The sequence below is a fragment of the Musa acuminata genome, chromosome BXJ2-8 (genome assembly GCF_036884655.1).
Source record: "Musa acuminata AAA Group cultivar baxijiao chromosome BXJ2-8, Cavendish_Baxijiao_AAA, whole genome shotgun sequence".
In the NCBI taxonomy this organism is placed as follows: domain Eukaryota; kingdom Viridiplantae; phylum Streptophyta; class Magnoliopsida; order Zingiberales; family Musaceae; genus Musa; species Musa acuminata.
Genome location: NC_088345.1, coordinates 45760768 through 45780184, shown reverse-complemented (window position 1 = coordinate 45780184; position 19417 = coordinate 45760768). Strand labels below are relative to the sequence as shown.

The window sequence follows — 19417 nt, the reverse complement described above, 5'->3', positions numbered from 1 at the left end:
CACGCTCGCAACGTGACCATATCGAACTGACTCAGCTCTCCACACGCCCTCCCTCATCTTAAATCTAAGCACCTCAAAGGTCGTCGTCTTCCAAGTTCCCCTATCATGGTAGCCCTCTATTCCCCCCACCACATTTTCCCCATGGGGTGGCAGCCGGAAGACATCACGGCCCGTGATCTCCACTACGAGGACCCCTTCGCGTGCTACCCCTACATGGAGGAGCTGGAGATCGGCCATGACGACCTCCTCCGACACTGCTCCGTCCTCGCCGCCAAGGACGACTCCTCGAGCTCCACCAAGAAGCTGTGCCACAACGCCTACGAGCGCGACCGCCGGAAGAAGCTCAACGACTTGTACTCCTCCCTTCGTGATCTCCTTCCCGAGTCGGACCAAGCTGTAACCCTCTCTCTCTCTCTCTCTCTCTCTCTCTCTGTACTTGGCTGGAAACTACGTGTGTTAACTTTGATGGGTCATGTAGAGGAAGAAGAAGAAGAAGCTGAGCATCCCATTGATCGTTTGCCGGGTCTTGAAGTACGTACCGGAGCTGCAAAGGCAGGTCGAGAGGCTGTCGAGGAGGAAGGAAGAGATCTTGCTGGCGTTGTCGAGGCCAGAAGAGCAAAGCCACTGTGTTCGAAGTGCGGTGCAGTACCCCATGGTTTCAGCAACCTGTTTGAGTAAGAGAGAAGTCATGGTGCAATTATGTGTGGTAAACAAAGATGCCACCTTCTCCTTCTCAAAGATCCTCAAAGTTTTAGAGAGAGAGGGACTTCATCTTATGAATTCATCAAATTACACCACCTGTGACGGCAGATGTGTCTGCAGCCTCCACCTTCAGGTCTCTTCTACTTTGCTCAATCATTGGGTTCAATCACTTTAGCTTGACATGCTAATGATCTCTTGTATCTTCTTCTTCTTCTTCCTCTTTCTCGATGTATATTATCACTTGGACAGGCAAGAGAAGACTTTAGATCGGAATGCAGAATCTTCTGTGAGCATCTCATGGAAGAAGTCAAAGAGCAAGCAAGACATGGCTCCAATCTTCCTCGTAGCTTGTGGATGTAATAGTTCTTCTTCGAACAAGATGTTATCATATGAAAATGTTTGTGTACCACATCTAATCATGCTAAAATCAGTTCTCTACTATGTTGATTGCAAATCTTGTTTCTGCAGCATTGCATAGAACAAAGTCACAAACACCATTGATCTATTTCTTTTCCTCTTATTTGAGAAAGAAAATTGTTTTCAACTTGAAACAAAGGTCGATCTCATTCATTTTTTTTACATTAAAAACAACGAAGGTAACCGAAATGATGATTTATAGGTGTCAAATTCTATGCAATTGGCACGGATTTTGATCTCAAGATCTTGTCATGAACAATCAACTTTTACCCGTCAAGCTAATAAATATCTTTCAAAAAGTTTCCTGGATGAATACATAGATTTATCGGACAAGATTTCAAGCACTTAACTCTGTTAATTAAGTTTGAGACTTATAAAAAACAATCTAATCATCATTAATGGAACATAAAAAATTATCATTATTTTAGGAGTATCATTCCATTAATCAATTAGCACAATGCTAAATTTCTTACAGACGTTAACCTAACCTTTAGTCTCAATTTAATGTTTCACCTAAATGTATCTAAAATCCACGGTTAAAAAACAACCCCAACTTTAATTAACATGGAGTTATTATATGCAAATATTCCCCCTTAATATGAATATAAATCCAGTGTTCTTTATTGGTTCGTCTATCTTTCGATTTCAATTGGTTTGATCAAGAATAGTATACTTAAAGATTAGGGCTTCGGTGTGATACAAGGCAGCCGACGTGTGTTTCCACGAGTGCCCGACGCTGCAGCGCATGAACAGCTCGCTGTTCCACGTGCTTGCCGTGCAAGGGCACGTGCGCCACGTGGCTTGCTCGTGATGAGGTAAGATGAACGCATCAACGGTCGATGGAGGGCTGATGTCAACTCACCCATCCCACTCCCATATGATGCGTCCATCTGATTTCCACGTCAATCAATGACAAAGATTGATTATATATATATATATATATATATATATATATATATATATATATATATATATTACATTAAGCTTTAAAACTAGATTCTTAAAGTACAAGTCAAATCTGATCTTATAACAACAAACATGACAATTTAATCATAAAGATATCTATGTTCTCACATTATTTTTAGTTTAATGTTGACTACAAACTGTTTTGAATAAAAGAAATGTTTTCGTGAGAGCCCAGACATGCAGGAGATGGATGAAAGGATTGGGTGGCTGAAGTGCTGACACCAATAACGTCGAAGGAACAAGACACATATATGTACCAAAGTTGTCAAAGAAGTGAGGAAAAAATGGTGACACAATGTCGCGGGAGTAAGAAAATGTGTATAGATAGCGATGATGCTGATGTGTATGCGCAAGTTGGTGTACACAGTAGAGCAAGTGGCTTGGAGATGCGACGGAGCAGTGACGATGGGCCCTCTAGAAGAAAGGACACGGACAAGATAAGAACGAATGACTTGTTTTTATTTATTTCTTCTTTCTTTCATATGTTAGTATTATAATAACATGCTCACTAAATTTAAATATATTATATCAATAATTAATTTTATGAAGAAAAGAACTCAAGCCACTATGATGTCCCTATGTGGCAGAAATCCTTCTTGAAGAGCTTCTACTGAGCCTCAAGTAGATGAACACAATTTTGATGGTGGAGGAGAGATACATGGGATAGATGATGATGTTTTTGTTTTTTGTTTATTTTTCTCACTTTGAATACAGGAAATGCTAAAAGGAAACACTGATAATAAGTATCATTAGTAGATTGGATCTGTCAAACCAGCTCAAAGAAACAGCCCAGAAATGGCATGAACTCCAAAAACACAGTTACACTGAACTGTTGAGGGCAAAAGCAACGTATCTTTCACTAGCAATGATATAAGAACCACAAAAAGAGAGCTTCACTGTCATTTGATCGATAAAGTGCAGCACCCATCAGGTGCAACAGAAGCAATATTCCTTCAAAAGCTGTGATCATTTTATCACATCATGTCAAACCAAAGATACAAGGATCACAAATTCATGCAACTAAGGCCTTCGTTAAGATGAGGAGTAGCGAAAGGGAAATAACAACTGCATAAAGTATTTGATAGGAGATTTCAATGGAGATACACATGGAACAACATCTGTTTTCTCATATCCTCAATCAATTTATGATTTGAGGATTAATCTATTATTGATTGAAAAAAATTTTAATCTCAAAATCTATATAGATATTCATCATCTCAATGAATAAAATTCATCCCTTTCATAATATATTTTTCAATTCTATATGGTGTCAAAGCCCCTCTTGTCTTTGAGTAAGACTTCCCTGATGTGCGGCAACAACAATCTCTTTCCCCACTTGATCTACCGATCTCTTCTCGTTATCAATCAATATTGCTTACACACAGAGATCCCTTAGCGCGGTCTAACTATTCTACCCTTCATCGATGCTACTCATAGATTTACAATCATTAATGCAATGTTCCTTTGCTTTAATTAGATCGATAGATTCGATCAGTCCTTTGATAACGTTTATCTGATCTATTGACTCCGACAATCATTCCCCTGCTTCTCCTCAACGACCATCTACCTTCTACTTTTTATCGATCAGATTTGCTGTTGATTTCCTCTTCTACTAAGCGGTCCCGACCGATCTTATGTCCATACTTCTGATCAACTCGTGGACTCTCTCATAAGATATTTCAATTATATTAATTCAAGATTGACATTCTTAGTAGAAGCTCAATTTTACGAGCGCATGATAAAATATCATGATATAAACACATATGGAATAACATCCCGGCTTCCTCATATCTTCAATCAATCTATGATTTGAGGATCAATCATAAATTCGAATAGATGATCTGATTGTATAATTTGGGTGATTGATTGAGAAACATCTCTCCCTTAAAATCTGTATAAATACTCATTATCTCAATGAATAAAATTCTATCTATTTCATAACATATTCCTCAATTCTACATCATTCACTCTTTTATCAAACTGAGAGGCTCTAAAAGTCACTTGTATAACAGCAAAGCATGGTAATACGTCGGATTCATATGGCACATACTAGTCATCTTGTTTTTTCTTTTTATTTAGATTCTCATTTGGAAATTCCCATCAAAATATATCTTCATAACTCTTTTTAACTTTCTGGACGTCCTATTTTGTTCTGCAGCATCATCATCATTCAGCTCAAGCAGAACCTCTTCTTGTTTTTGCTCCTCCAACTAATGTTTCTTGTTCTTTTCGGTTGCTGGGTCAGTAGTCTCATTTCGATCGGCAACAACTTCAAGAGGTTTATCCTTTGCCATGAGTTCACCATCGACATTCACACCTTTAGATTTCTTCTTCTCATTTTTCTTTACAGAAGTTTCATCTTTCTGCTGTCCATCTGCATGCATTCACAGAAAATAAGTAATTCTGATAGCATCAAGCAAACCAAGCAGCAACTCTACTAAAATGGGCCAACTGCATTTAATCAGCAAATCAAAGACCAATCAAACCCAAACCCAAACACAACCATAGAGCTGAGACAACCCAATTCAGAAAACTGGGACTGTGGACCCCAACTCATAATAAATATTAGATTCATGAGCAACTTTACCAAGTATTTTCACATTACAAAGGAAACTAATGTACATTTACAGTGAAATTCTGCTTTTACAAGATGGAGCACCTGCTTGTCAGGAAGCACACTAATGCAATAATAAATACTCGACAGCATTCTCCTGGGAAACCTTGTTTAGTAAGCTCTAAATGGCAGTCTATCACATTGATACTTCCCTGAGTTGCAACACCATTGTCATCAAAGAGTCTCTCTTCGACCTATTCATGAAGAGTTTGTTCAAAAACAGAGGCATTCACCTCTGGAAGTATTTTCTTGCTGTTAGACTAACGATAGCTTCAAAACATATTCTACCACTTAAGACTTAACAGAGTCATCAATACATATTCTACTACTTAAAGACTTACCAGGGTAGTCAATACGGGATGCAATGGAACACTTGTTTGCAAGATAACCAGCTATGCAAACCTAATTCATGTGGATGCTAAACCAAAAGAAGAATGGAATACTTTGAATCATTCCCTTAAGAGAATTAAGGGCTCTCTGATATGAGTGTGGAACACTGATCATTTTCAACTGAAGAATTATGACCCACTTGTACACGTATTTAATATACATAACAATGAAAGATAAAATAATCATCTTCCCAACCAAACTTTGAAAAGTTCACTTGCTCAGAAGATTTTGCATAGACATGACCAAGTAAAGTGACTTAAAACTGAACCACACAAGTTTTGGAGACTAATATAAGATAGGGAAGTTGGGAATTAGAAAAGAGACCTTGAACCAGAAATTCATTTTTGTAACAAGATACTCATAAAGATTTTCTTCCAATATTTGGAGACATTGTTAATCCTGTGAGGAAATTTTTGGATATTAATGAAATCATTTGGAGACAGATCCTGTCCTGCAAAGACAAAACAATTATAGACTGAGGTCAATATATGAAAACTACAAAAGAAAATTTGTCTTATTTCATACCAATAGATGAACTGCTTTGACAGTTTCTTTTGCTTTTTCCTCATCACCAATTACTGCTCCAACAAAAAAGAAAAAGAAACAGACAACCGTAGCACCCTTCTAAAATAAGAAAAAAATCAGCAAAAACAAAAATTAAAGTTTCCATTTAAATAGATCAATTATAAATTACTGGCATGCTATATATTATAGACTAACTGAACTGCATTAGATTTCCTCAGCCTTTTGTCAAGAGGAGTTAATGAAATATTTAAAAAGTTCCAAAGAAAAATTGCTTGCAGCCATAGAATAATTAATGGAAAGGTTTCATGAAAGAATGACAATGAATCAAGAAGCTCATAAGAAAAGGTGCTCTAGAAAAATTCATCTTCATGATCTGCATCTGTTCAACTCCTTCGGAGCCAGAAACCTCACGTACGCAGCCACAATGGCGTCTTTATGTGATACAGATAAGGGCACTGCATCTAAATCCTGAAAAAGCATTGGAATATAATAGGAATGTCAGTCATAATGGTTTCAGCAACTCATACTCACTTCTTTTTGAAGGAAAAAAGTTTGATAAAATATCAATGCAGTCGACCAAAATGCTATAGCAAGGCACGCGTGGGAAGATAGGCACAGTGGTAGAGTGAATTCATGTCATGAAGGGAGAAAGATGCCGTCCTTCCTTTTAGAAAGTCTCTAAAAGAAAAGCTTCGAAAGGGAGCCCCAAATCCTGAAAGTCCCGCGGGTTCTTCCCATCAAGATGGAAAAGATTTAAGGGATGTTTGGATCAATGCTCTTCGATCTTTCTCCGCCAGCGGGAAGAGGATCAGAGGACCAAGTCCGATAGCTACAATCGCGAGAACGAGAAACACCGTTACATCAAACCGGGACTTCACCTACAAGAAGAATACACCCTCGAATGAGAAGCAAGATCCAAACTTTGCGTCCTTAATGAACCGATCGAAGGAACTCCAGCACGAACTCATGACCTAGGGCCAGAAATCTCGATCACCTCAAACATCTGCGACCCAACCGCAAGCCTAAACTTCGCCTTCTTCCCTTCTTCACCTTGGGGAACGTTCATTCCCAGAAGTTCCTCGGCTCCTCAGCCATAAACCCTAAAGATCGCACCCCCAACGAAGAACCCTCAGCAACAATTTGTCATGTAATCCTGTTGATTATTTCGAGAAGATTTATCCGCTCATAATAGCATTCAAACTGCTCAGTTGCTGACGGTACATTGCGGCTTAACCATGACAAGCATAGAATAGTTTATCACCCACCTGATGGACCCGTATTCTCTACCAGCGAGGCTAATGGGAAGATGACGTGGCTGCTTAGGGCCCACAAAGGCTCCGTTTAAGTTTACGGTGGACTCCGGAGGATTTGGTAATGGAAGTGTAGGATGGTGTGGTCGTCGTTTGGCCGGAGAAAAGATATTAAAAATATCGCCCAATCAGAAGCCGGTATTTGATAGACCCACCACCAAGAATGCGTCTCCAGATACGAGCCTCCACGTGGCAGGTCCAGAAACTTCCACTCATCCCCTTTCTCTCTCTCTTCTCCTCGATCCCCCGCTCGCCTTCTACAAATCTCCCCAAAACACTACGCTTCGACCAACAGAGCAAGCCGCCTTCCGGTGTCTCCTCTCGTTTTCTCCGCCGCTAATTCCAGTCGGATTCGTCGGCAACCGATCGGAAGATCTATAATCAGCTTCGTCTACTTACTGCTCTTGTGCTTTCGAGATGCTTGATTCGAGCGGCAAACAGGAGCAGGTTCTCCTCCTCTTTTCCCTAATCGTACTTTTTCGTTCTTTCCCTGATATTTGACAGCAGCTCCACTTTGAATTGTTTTTGGAAACTATTTGACACAATGAAGTGTGATGATAATTTAACGCCATCACATCTGAACGCGGATTTCTTTGATCTCTTTTTCGGTTGACTGTAGTTGATTTTCGTAGATCACGATGAGTCTATCGTGGTAGAACAGTAGATGATATACAGGTTTTGATAAAAGAATCGAAGTAAAAGAAATTGTTCGAAATAAGATCTGTGAGAGATTGAAAGATTTTTAATCCAGAAATTCTAGTCATCTTGGTCAAGACACTTTCTGGAAGAAAACCGTGGAATCTCGTTTCCACACCCTAACAATGGAATAAAATGTTTTCGAGATGGTACTATTGTGAAGATTCAGCAAAAAAAACAATGGGAAGTGAAGCTTTTTATAATTATAATGTTTTACCTTCTTTCCAATTCGACTCAGATCATCCCTAGACTTCATGGAATTGTTTTGGCCTAAAACACCTTCTCTTGCTCTGGCTGAGGTGGAACATATTCTGTCAAATTGTATGACTCCAATAAAGCGCAGGACAAACAACTTGGACGAGGATAACATAAAGATGATTCTTGAAGCTGTATGTGAAATTTTCTAAGCTAGAAAGGACTCTTAATGATGATAGGAAGAGAGGATATCAACTTAATGATTAGTTACGATAAAAGAAAAATTTTCCTTTCTAGAGAGAGAGAGAGAGAGAGCCTAAAGGTTCATCCTCAGGTGTTATCTTCACTTTCATTAATAAAGTTTGTTAAGATTAATAGCTTTAATAACTGAATTCTCTAGTTGAAGTGTGAGCATTTTCTCAAATTAGACAGCCCTGATAAGAAGGTCATAGCTTGTGACTAAAGTGAGCCAGTCTACATATCCTGAATGTCTGCCCATAGAGGTCTGTTATGGAATATAAATTGAGGCTTTTTTACCCAATTAAGGACTCGATATACAGTCCCATGTTTGGAAGTTTAATCACCAAATATCACTACTGTAGTAGCTGATTTAAAAATTATGAACTAAAATGCTTAACATGCTAGTAAATTTCTGTATTTTTATTCACAAACTGGACTCTGTCAAATTTGATATGAAGAACATAATATGCACCATTTTCCTGGAAAAATAATAATATTGTCTAGAGCATACAGTGCTGTCCCTCTACTTTGGTAACAGTATTTTGACTTTTCAGGTAGACCATGAATTCTCAGGTGAAGTCAGTAATAATGAAGACCATCCACTTTGCCTCACGGATGTGCAAGAAAACACTTTGTTTGCCTTTAAAGATGACAGAATGAAAGGCAAGAACGAAGGCCTTGCTGCTGATGTGACTTCCAGGCCAATATCTGGATCTGAGAATGATTTTACTTGTCATTATATGGAAAACAAGTCCATTTCTGGTAGAGATGAGGCAATTTCCACTTCAAATCTTGACCTGGATGTATTGTCTGATTTCCCTACACTTTATGCATCATATAGCAGAGGGCAAATTGATGCCAGTGATCAGGATTCTCTGCAGACGGAGTTGATAAATGATTTTACAGATTCATCAAACCTAAATGCTGTGAGAGATTGTACAATGGAATTTCTTCCTTCTGATGCTATATCTAATGAAGATTCATTCATGGTGCATAAATCATATAGTTTCTCGACCAGAAGCACAGTGCAGCTAGATACTAAACCAGAAATATCTGCTAATGAGCGTGATGATAAAGCAAGTGATAGCCTTCTAGACTGTGATTGGGATAGTATTGAAGATTTTGATCTTGATGCAGTTTTCAGGTAATCTAAGGCACCTTTGTTTTGAACTTTGTTGTTAAAAAACTTTGGTTTCTGATATTACAAAGAATATGAGTGGCTGTACCAGCAAATCTGATAGTAAGTGTTTTTTATTGTTTGCTATATTTACTTCATCTACCTGAAAAAAGCAGAAGTGACTCAATCGATCACTTTTTTGGAGATGACATGATGGATGTTAGTGATGGATTATTTTCACCATCTGATCATCTAATCAGTGGCATCACTGAGTTTGTTCCAGTGCCCGTAAGTCTTTATTGGTTCAGTTTGAGATAGAATATCACCATAGCATTTAGACTTCTATAAGCAATTATACAATCCAAAGCACATATTTATAAAATTAGTAATACTGGCATTTTGGTTCACACTTACAGGACGCAGCATTATGCAAGGAGGAACTTTCTGATAAAGAATTTTCCTCCCTTCGGTTAGATGAAGGATGTGATGCTAAAGGAAATGTCTCACAGAGAAGTCAGGTAGATATATATTTGTGAATAGAAATTTTATGTATTTTGTTGGTTCCTTTTGAAAACATTTCTTCATTATTACTTTGGCAGACAGCAGCTAGCACATGAAAGTTGACTAACCGTATGCTAAATCTGTCCCATATGTGGATGTTACATGCCACAACATCTGTAAGAAGATCTTTTGAAATTAATATTATTTCATTACAATAAACTATGTACAAGATGCTCTTACATGGACTTGAACCGGAGACCTTTGAACTGAGAAACAGGCTCTAACAAAAATGTCAGACAATGAAATTTTTAACACCACCATTTGTACATGATGTTCAACAGAAAAAATACTTTCATTTAAACAAATTGTTTCTCTGACATAGTACTACAAGAATGTGAGGACAACAAGAACTTCGAAAAATTAAAGATAAAAAGGGCAGTCCAGTGCACGATGCTCCTGCAAATGTAGAGTTGGGTAAGGCCAACATCCATGGCCTTACCCCTTCAAGTATAAAGTTTGTTTCCATGAGCAAATGATAATCATTATGTTAATTTCAATATTCTTGATTGTAATTCAAATGATAGATTAGTATATCTAATCATATGACCAAGTCCAACAACATGTAGAAAAGAATAGAATTCTCTTCAGAAGCATCAACAACATGTCGTTTGAGTATCCTAGTATTCTATCATATTGAAAGAATCAGAAACTTTGAAAATTTATCTGTCATGTATTTGACAAGCAATTCAAAGTACCTGTATCTCATGGCTAGCTATACGAACCACTCAAAGATAGGTGCACAAGCGAGAGAGGAATGGGTGCATTTCTGTTTAACCCTAAAAAAGAACACAAAAGAATGAAACAGATTGGACTACCTGACACATACTGGACAGGGTAAAATTAGGAACCTTGCTTCTAATAACAAGTACTTCTATTGATTGGCTTTAACTATGGATGGATCACAGATTTTCATTCAGGTGGTATACCATTGGCATATTGGATTTCCATGTGCTTTACAAAACTAAATTTAGAGCACATCAATGGTAATATGTGTCAATATCAACTCCTTGTTCTGTAGTCCTATCTTAGCATTTGGCATCATCTGTACTTAATTAATCTTCTGGATTACTATTATCAAGACTTACTGGATGTTATATTCAATCTGTGTTAAAAAGTACATTCATGACTAAGGCTGATACCAAATCTACATGAGTAGGGGTTATGCTAAACATACACGTTGTTTAAGTGAAACTTGCCCACATATGCCTTAGACCACTAATTCAACCCATAAGTAGAACCAATGCATTTATGGAGATTAGCTGAGATGGCTTAAACATCACATGAAGCTGAATTACGTCCATGTTTAGATCCAGATTAGATATGAGAGCGAATCGGTACTGGTACATTATCAGGTGGGTGGTATGCCTGGTGCAGTAACTGTACTAGACTGTATGCCAGTATAGAACCGGATCTTGCCTTGTCCACATACCAATTGGACATCGGATTGGTAAATACCAATTCATACCAACTGATGTGGTTGGAATTAAAATTCTTGGTTTCAATTAAAACTCCTTTTTCACCGTCTTTTCTTTACCTACCACATCTTCACTTACGGGTTTTTTTTTTTCCCAAAATCTGACCAGCCATATGTTCTAGTGTAAAGTAGCCAAACAGCCAAGCATCCATAAGAATAGGATTTCCATACATTTTCATCTGGATGCTCTTGACTTTAAGAGATCAATTTATTTCATTTTTCTACTTAAACATTTTGTTGATTGAGCTTTATAATCTTCAACATTCTTATCTAAAGATAAGTAAAAAGAACTCGATAGAATTTATTTTATTTTTCTACTTAAACATTATCTTGATTGAGCTTTATAATATTCAGCATTCTTATTTAAAGATAAGTAAAAAGAACTCAATAGAATTAAGTTGAAGTTAAATTGCCAGAGAACTCGACAAGTTGCCATTATATCTTCTTCTTAATATTTAAGTAGCTGAAATCCTTTTCGCCAGCTGATGAAGCAGAATAGTGCTGATTATTGCTCAATTTTGATCAGTTCTTTCTATGTTTCATGTATTCTTGAGCACCTCTTTAAATTGTAGGTAAAATATTTTAATACATGTGCTCAATGAGAAGATATTTCAGTGATATTTGGGTAGCATGCAGCATAAAATCATACTTATTTTGTATGGTATACATTCTGTAAGTTTCTTGCATATGTCATTTGTAAACCTGATTCTTTTTCTCTGCATAATTTATCACTACAATGATTTACTCCTGTATGATATTTTATACCTTTTTTGAGGCTTGCTTTCTTTGGAAGATATTTGTTAGGTGATTTATCAATGAGTTCCACTTAGTGCTATTGTTAACTATCTTTGTAGGTAGATGAGCATGAAAGTTTGTTGACATATTGGGAAAAGGAAGAGGAAAAGAGCAAGAAAATAATGTCCCAAGAGTTGACAGGTCCCTGGTCTTATGACATTAAAAACCAACAAAGTCCAAGCCATCAATTCCATGATTCCTCTTGTGTTACTCCACAATCCTATCAGTCATCAGATAGCAGCCTGCAAAGGAAAGCTAGTGATGAGGAATCTGTTGTTTGTGTTGGTACCTGCAATGACATTATATCCAGTGATTCTGGATATCCTTCATATCCCTTTCCTGCCATTGAAGGAGGCTCAGATGTTTGTGCTGAACACAGTAAAAAAGAATATTTTTCTAGCTGTCAATTCTGTCATTTAGATCCTTGGAGGCATTCAAGTTCTGCTTTTGGATATCGTCATGCTCAGAGAAACCAAAAGAAACCTATTTCTAGTTGTGATAGAGGTAAAGCTGATCCATCAGTACACCCAAATCCTGTACAAAAAATACCAGCAATTTCTATAACACCTCAAGAGAGAAATGGGAAACCAAAGCAGATGCAGATAACACAATCTAGGTTTGAAGTTCAACACAAGAGGAAACAATATGATGATCTGAAATCTGGTTCTGATAGCTCAATCTGTCAAACATCTCCAGGGAACAGCCACAGTCAGATTATGACAAGCGTTGTTGGATCTAAAGAAATTTGTAATGACCTTACAGTTATGGAGAAGAACATGCTTGTGGATGCCCCGAGGATCTCTATTGTGAATGATGATAATTCTATAGCAGAAACAATATATTGTCAGCTTCAGGCCGCACTGTCAATGGTAGGACCACTAATAGAATTTTATCATTTGAACTTCAATGCATTTTGCTGGTCCAAAGAAATAACTTTTTGCTTAACCTTTATTTTTCTGTTTGTAGTTGGATAATAGGTTAAAGTTTTGCATCAGAGATAGTATATTCCGTTTAGCAAAAAGTGCGACAGAAAGGCACAACATTACTGACAGAAATGGTACAAACAAAGATAATGTGGAAAGAAATGCTTCAGCAAATGGAGAATCAGACAATAAATGCAGGTAAGTTTTTCTAAAATTTAAAAACAGTGTACTCATCATTGCTTGTTTTATAGACTTGTTAAACGATATCAAATTGATTTCTATTTGTATCGATTTGTGCAAAATATTAACAGCTCAAAATGACCATTTTATTCCTGGATGAAAATAGAAATAATATATTTATGAGACAGAAAAACTAGGTGTATGGATACATGTGATGTTGCATCAATTTCAGACTTATCATTTGCTAGATCATGATTGAGAATACATTTGCTGATTATCCTCAATTCGTTATCACATAAGAAGTACACTTGTTTATCCTCAATTTGTTTTCATACAAGATATTGTTCTGGATGCATATTAGTAATCACATCAGTGTTTATTATTGAACATTTATCCTTTTATTTTATGGTATATTTTATTTAAGAGCCTTGTCTTACTCTTTTTTGAGCAAGTGGAAGACCGTTGATTACTTTTAGCAAATGAGATGAAGTCTCACAAAAATTAAGTCAGATAACGTCGATTAGAGTTCAACACGGTCATTATCTACTTGTTGACATGGATTTTCCAGACTGCAGTATGACATCCACTTGCAATCCTACTCTGCTTATAGGATTTGAAGTACCCACAGGAGCATTGTAGTTATAATGAGCCAACACCGTGATACAGCATGCATGTAAAGTCCATGTCATTTGGCTCATTTGGTTACACTAATCCACATGCTTATCCAGAAACTACATTTGGATAGTCTCTGCAAGTAGACCTTTCCCTTCCCACTATGTTGGATGGTGGCACATCTAAAGGCATAAATCGAGTTTTTCGAATTTATTGATAATAACATTGTCATGCATATGTTCTTAGCATGTCATATTGAGCTTCAGCCACATCTAACTCCTAAGCTAGCATGAGATTCTTTTTGGTACTAGGACAGTAGGACACTAGGACATACTATTCAATTGGATGATGTGTGATGTGTGATTACTGAAACTTTATGCATTGACTCTCCCTAAATTGTGCAGCAAAAGTCTCATGCATCCATTCATGTTTTTTATTAATTTGATAGGTTCAATCATTGAATTTATGTATGATTAAACTTGTCCTCATTATTGAACTTGTGTGATAATAATTGCATCTTTGTATACTTATTCGATTGTATTACCGACAATAGTTTATAGAAACTAAAAAATATTAAAAAACATAAAATTGGCAATAAATTTTTTTTAATGAACTTGTATGATAGCGTTAGACCATCTATCTTGTCCCAAATGAAGTGTTTATATGGGTTGTTATTGGTACAACATTAGTTTAAAGCATGATTAGTATCAATATCATAATGATATTGAGAACCTTGATCCTGAACCTCTCAATTACCAAATTAGAGCTTGGGAGAATATAACTCATAATAAGACTCTAAAATTGATCTAAATGGCAATAAAATAAAAAGAAGAAAGCACATTAAAAGATAATAGGAAAAATAGAACATCGAATGAAGATGTCCTTTTCTGGGTTGGCCAACGTAGAATCCCCATAGGGTTGTTCTGGGGTTCTCGCACCTTGGGTCTTACTGTAAGAATCACCATAAAAGCTCTTATCAACAATTCGGTCACTGACAAAAATAGGGTGTATGAACTTGGACATACAAGTAAAAGGGTATTTGCAACTGGGTATTTGCAACAAAAATAGGGTGTATGTTCTCGCACCTTCATTCGAAAATCTTAGATAGCATTTATGCAGTTCTGTCCATACAAGTAAAAGGGTATTTGCAACTGGAGTCCTCATCACCTAGATCATAAGGGAACAATTTTACCGAGACAAACTTGTGGTATACTTGAACAAATAAGTGGCACATGTGATGGATGACACATTAATAAATTGTGCATGTTTATGGATGTCACACAAGTAAAGGTTTATTGTTGTAGATAGTCTTGTAATACAGTACATTACGGTCACTGAAAGAATACTTAAAATTTTGACTGTAAGCCCTGAGAGTTGGGAAGATGCTGTTGGTGGCTTGCTAGATGCTGCTTTTTTTTACCTTGTGCAATTTTTGTATGAACAACTTTTCATGACTTTTACTTCCTCATCTGCTGCTTGCTTAACATTATTTGTTAAGTTCAAAGCACATGCAATTTTCGTCATTAAGCACATGTATGGCATGCTAGGTGATATAAAAGCTAATAGGAACAACTTTTGTTGGTCAAACTAGTATGTTAAGTTTGTGGATCTTCTTCTTTATGGCATTGCTAAATTAACTTCAATTTTGTTACTCATATCTTCTTGAAATTAATATCCGTTTATAATGCATGATTTCATGTACAACATCTCATTCATAAAAATTTGCGCATGGGGTTTCTGCAAGTGATGTAATTAGAAAAATCATGATCACAGGTGAATGGTACTATGTAAGTACCAATTTCTCGATTTTATGGCCTACCATGCTCATCTGTTAACCTTCCGGTTATCATCCTTACATATAACTTTTCAAAGAATTTGAAAGAAAAAAAAAAAACTCTTATTTATGAACTTTGAACTTTTTCTTTGCAGATCTAGAAACTTATCTGCCTCTGAAACCGGTACGAACCCCGTAGACCGGATTGTCGCTCAGTTGCTCTTTCACAGGCCTTCCAAGTTATCTTCCTGATATATCAGATGTATTTGCTTAATCATCCATTGTAGTTAACCCAGGTAAGTTGTCGCACCTGTATCAATATTTAACACACACAGTTAACTCGAAGGGCATGTAAGAGAAGGAGAAGCTGTCCCAAAAAAAGCTAAGACAAAACTCCACTGAGTAGACTACCAAATGTCATTCTACTGTACCGTGGAAACATATCGATGGAACATGCTCGATGAAACGGTCAATCTCCAATGTCAAGTAAGATGTATATTAGCTTTACTGGTTCCTAAGATTTCCACCTTGAGATCCTTTTTCTCCGCAGAGCGAGATCGTTTTACTTTTAGCTACTTGGAGTTTTCATTCTTGAGCATGCAGATTGGACGTCAGTCATCCATATAGATTTATGCAAACTTCATATATTTTTGCAGTTTTAGCTACTTGGGGGCTCTGCAAAGCCGATCGGCATATGAAGTTTTATCATGGTTCTGCTGCTACTCTTTCCTGCTGATCCTAAAAAGAATAAGATGGCAGATCACAGTGTCTGATACAAGCCAGACGCTAAATGTGCATATTTATTGTTCTTATATATAAATATATATAATATAATATGCATGAAATAAATAAATACATAATGCATGAAATAAAAATGAATCTCATCTCAGGGTTTACTAAAAAGGCTAAGCTCTGGCAGTCCACTTGGAATCAAACATGGGAACATGTTTTAGTTCGGTTCGGGATCCCATTTTGCGGATAGCTGATGGTTTCTCTGGTGTTAATATTTTCGTGGTGATGTGTACATAAAAAGTCTTCATGGCGTCGTCGACAATGGAAGACCATAACATCACATTTCATCAAATTAATCTAAAAATTAACTCATGTTTGGCGCTATATCAAAGGTGGCAATCATTGGCATCGGACCCAAAGGGCGACCACTACCTCGGCATTCGTAGGAGCATCCATTCCCAGATGACCAGTGTCCTGCTCGACTTATTATAATACATGCTTTCTGGGTCTCGCCTGACAGGTTTTTAAGCCTTTGATGATGACGATGTGGATTATCATTCCTCTTCTTCTCCCACAATGATGCATCTTGTGGTGGGTGGGTCGCATACAACCCGACCACTCATCAGCAACACAAAGATCCCCATTATTCGTCAGCTAGAATCAATTTCAAGTATTGTAAGGGACAATGGATCAATCATCCCACCAACTGACCCAACCGTTTCCTCAGGTGCCGCAGCCTCAACTGCCGCTACATGAACCCGAGATGCACTCCATCGATGTTACGAGTCCAACCTTGCACAATCAATTAAAAGAAATGGACAAACAAAACATCTTGACGACATGAAACACCAGATCTAACAAAGGAAAAACCCAATCAATCAAGGGGCTCCCCGAATAACCCTATGTGTCGTTTTCCAGTACTACTAAACAATCAATATCCAAAGAAGTCTACATCAATCTTGTTGCCTGTTTGACCAAACAAGGTTAATCCCTAATAGGTTATGCCATGAAGTTGAATACCAACACTCAATAAGCAGGCAATTGACACTCATTGATCCATACATTCATAGTTGGCCTAAGGTCATCATGATTCCTTTAGTTGATGGTCAAGAAATCACCAATAATATTTCTCGACCTATATCAAATATGAACCAACATATAATAACAAAGCCCTTATGTCATAGAAAAAAAATATAATACTAAAAAATATGAAAGAAATGAATTATAGTGCATGAGTCTCATATAAATTGAATTATAAATAGTATATCAATAGAAGCATAAATTATATATATATATATATATATATATATATATATATATATATATATATATGTGTGTGTGTGTGTGTGTGTGTTACTCTCATTTCATGATATGATTTATGATGTTTACGTTCCATAAATATGATACATAATATATTCATATCTTCCACTCTTAAGATTAAAATATATATTTTAAAAAAATATTATTTTTAGTATTTTACAAAATATTGACTCATCATATATAAGCATTAATGTCTACATTAAGTATAACATAATAAGCTAAAGTGTACTAATGAACTTGAATATGAGATAAAGATATATTAATATTTAGTGTAAAGTAAAAATATTTATGTTCGAGGATAAGATGAATAATGTTTTAAGTTTTTATATGCTTTAAAATATATAATTGATGATATATCAATCGTGATTAGTTTCCGGATTACATACATAAAATTAAACTCTTCGTTTAAAAGAAAGAAGGTAATATTTTTTTATCTTTTTAAAGATTTATTTATAAATATAGATATTACATAGATTAAAGTATTAAACTACAAAAGGTAAAAAAAAAAAAAAAAAGGCTTTTCTTCCCACCATCACCTCAAAGGAGAGGAAGAGAAGAGAGAGAGGCTACAACGGTGGAAAGGGGGAGGCTGAGACGATGGTAAGGGGAGGAGGAGAAGAGAAGAAAGGGAGGCTGCGATGGTGGAAAGGGGAGGAGGAGAAGAGGAGTGAGAAGAGAAGGGGGTTGCGGCTATAGGGAAGAAGGAAAGAATAAAGAAGAAGGAAAGAGAGGAAGAGAATGAAGAAAGTGAAGGAGGAGAGGAAAGAGAGGAAGAAAAAAAAAAAAAAGGAGAAAAAGGGGAGGAGGATAAGAGAAGAAAAGAGAAGGATGAGGCTGTAGGGTAGAAGGGAAGAATACAGAAGAAGAAAGAAAGGAAGCGAGAAAAGGAAAGAAAGGGAAAGAAAAGAGGAAGGAGATATATAAAAATAGAGAGGAAAAAGAAGAGAGAAAGGAGCAAAGGGAGGAAAGAGAGAGATCTCAGGGAAAGAAGTGGAGAAGGTTTATCGTCATGAGTTAAATATATGTATTTTTTAAGTATAAAAATATATAAATTATGATAAAAATATCTTATATGCATATATGATGGATGATGTACGGATAATATGATTGTCATAAGTTAAATATGAATATATATATTTTATAAATAAAAAAATATATGAATTATGATAAAACTATATTGTATGCATGCATATGATGACATACGATTGATATGATTGTTCTGAGTTAAATATGAATGTATATATTTTGTAAACATAAAAAATATATGAATTACGATAAAAATATCTTGTATACATGCATATATGATCATGTGATAGTGCATAAATATGTTATGACATATAATACACATATATTATGATATGCGGTGTATATTATAATGTGCGATGTGAGAATACATATATATGTTATGACATGCAATATAGGAGTGCACATATGCATTACAACGTGCAATGTGAAAATACACGTATATATTATAATGTGCGGTGTAAGAGCGAATATATGCATCATGACATATGGTATGAGGGTGCACGTATATATTGTGACATACGATGTGGGAGTACACGTGTATATATTATGACATGTGGTGTGGGCGTACATGTATATATTATGACGACATGTGATGTGAGAATACACGTATATATTACGATGACGTGCGATGTGAGAATATATATATATATATATATGTTATGATACGAGGTGTAAAAGCCCATGAATTTACTATGCTTCTTACATATGCATATCAGCATTTCGAACTATTTCGACATATAATTTTATGTTTTTTGGTGCATATATTATGTACAATGACTAATTACAAATTAACGCTCGTAGTTAGCCACCTTTGATATATTATAAAAAATATATATTAATATCTTTAT

At 36.2% G+C, this 19417-nt stretch overlaps 2 protein-coding genes and 1 long non-coding RNA gene across 5 annotated transcripts; 2 read left to right on the top strand and 1 right to left on the bottom strand.

The window, feature by feature from the left end:
• The first annotated feature begins 105 nt into the window (after positions 1–105).
• On the top strand, positions 106–1156 carry LOC103995331 (protein IRON-RELATED TRANSCRIPTION FACTOR 2). Its single transcript, XM_009415897.3, has 3 exons — positions 106–396; positions 479–835; positions 952–1156. Exons 1-3 carry the CDS (start codon positions 106–108, stop codon positions 1060–1062), a joined length of 759 nt encoding a protein of 252 aa, XP_009414172.3. The 3' UTR covers positions 1063–1156.
• A 2867-nt stretch (positions 1157–4023) lies between these two features.
• Positions 4024–6836, bottom strand: LOC108953618 (uncharacterized). Of its 2 annotated transcripts, XR_010489445.1 has the most exons (4): positions 6609–6836; positions 5615–6492; positions 5414–5540; positions 4024–4459 (listed from the first exon to the last, which is right to left on the bottom strand). It is a non-coding gene; the product is annotated as an uncharacterized LOC108953618 (long non-coding RNA). The 2 variants fall into 2 exon arrangements; XR_010489444.1 differs by having other exon boundaries at positions 5414–6492.
• A 341-nt stretch (positions 6837–7177) lies between these two features.
• LOC135619689 (protein LNK2-like) lies at positions 7178–15998 on the top strand. Of its 2 annotated transcripts, none has more exons than XM_065121946.1 (7): positions 7178–7371; positions 8610–9199; positions 9349–9460; positions 9589–9690; positions 12062–12871; positions 12969–13123; positions 15647–15998. In XM_065121946.1, exons 1-7 carry the CDS (start codon positions 7342–7344, stop codon positions 15741–15743), a joined length of 1896 nt encoding a protein of 631 aa, XP_064978018.1. In that variant the 5' UTR covers positions 7178–7341; the 3' UTR covers positions 15744–15998. The 2 variants fall into 2 exon arrangements, with proteins under 2 accessions (XP_064978018.1, XP_064978017.1); XM_065121945.1 differs by having other exon boundaries at positions 9346–9460.
• The last annotated feature ends 3419 nt before the right edge of the window (positions 15999–19417 follow it).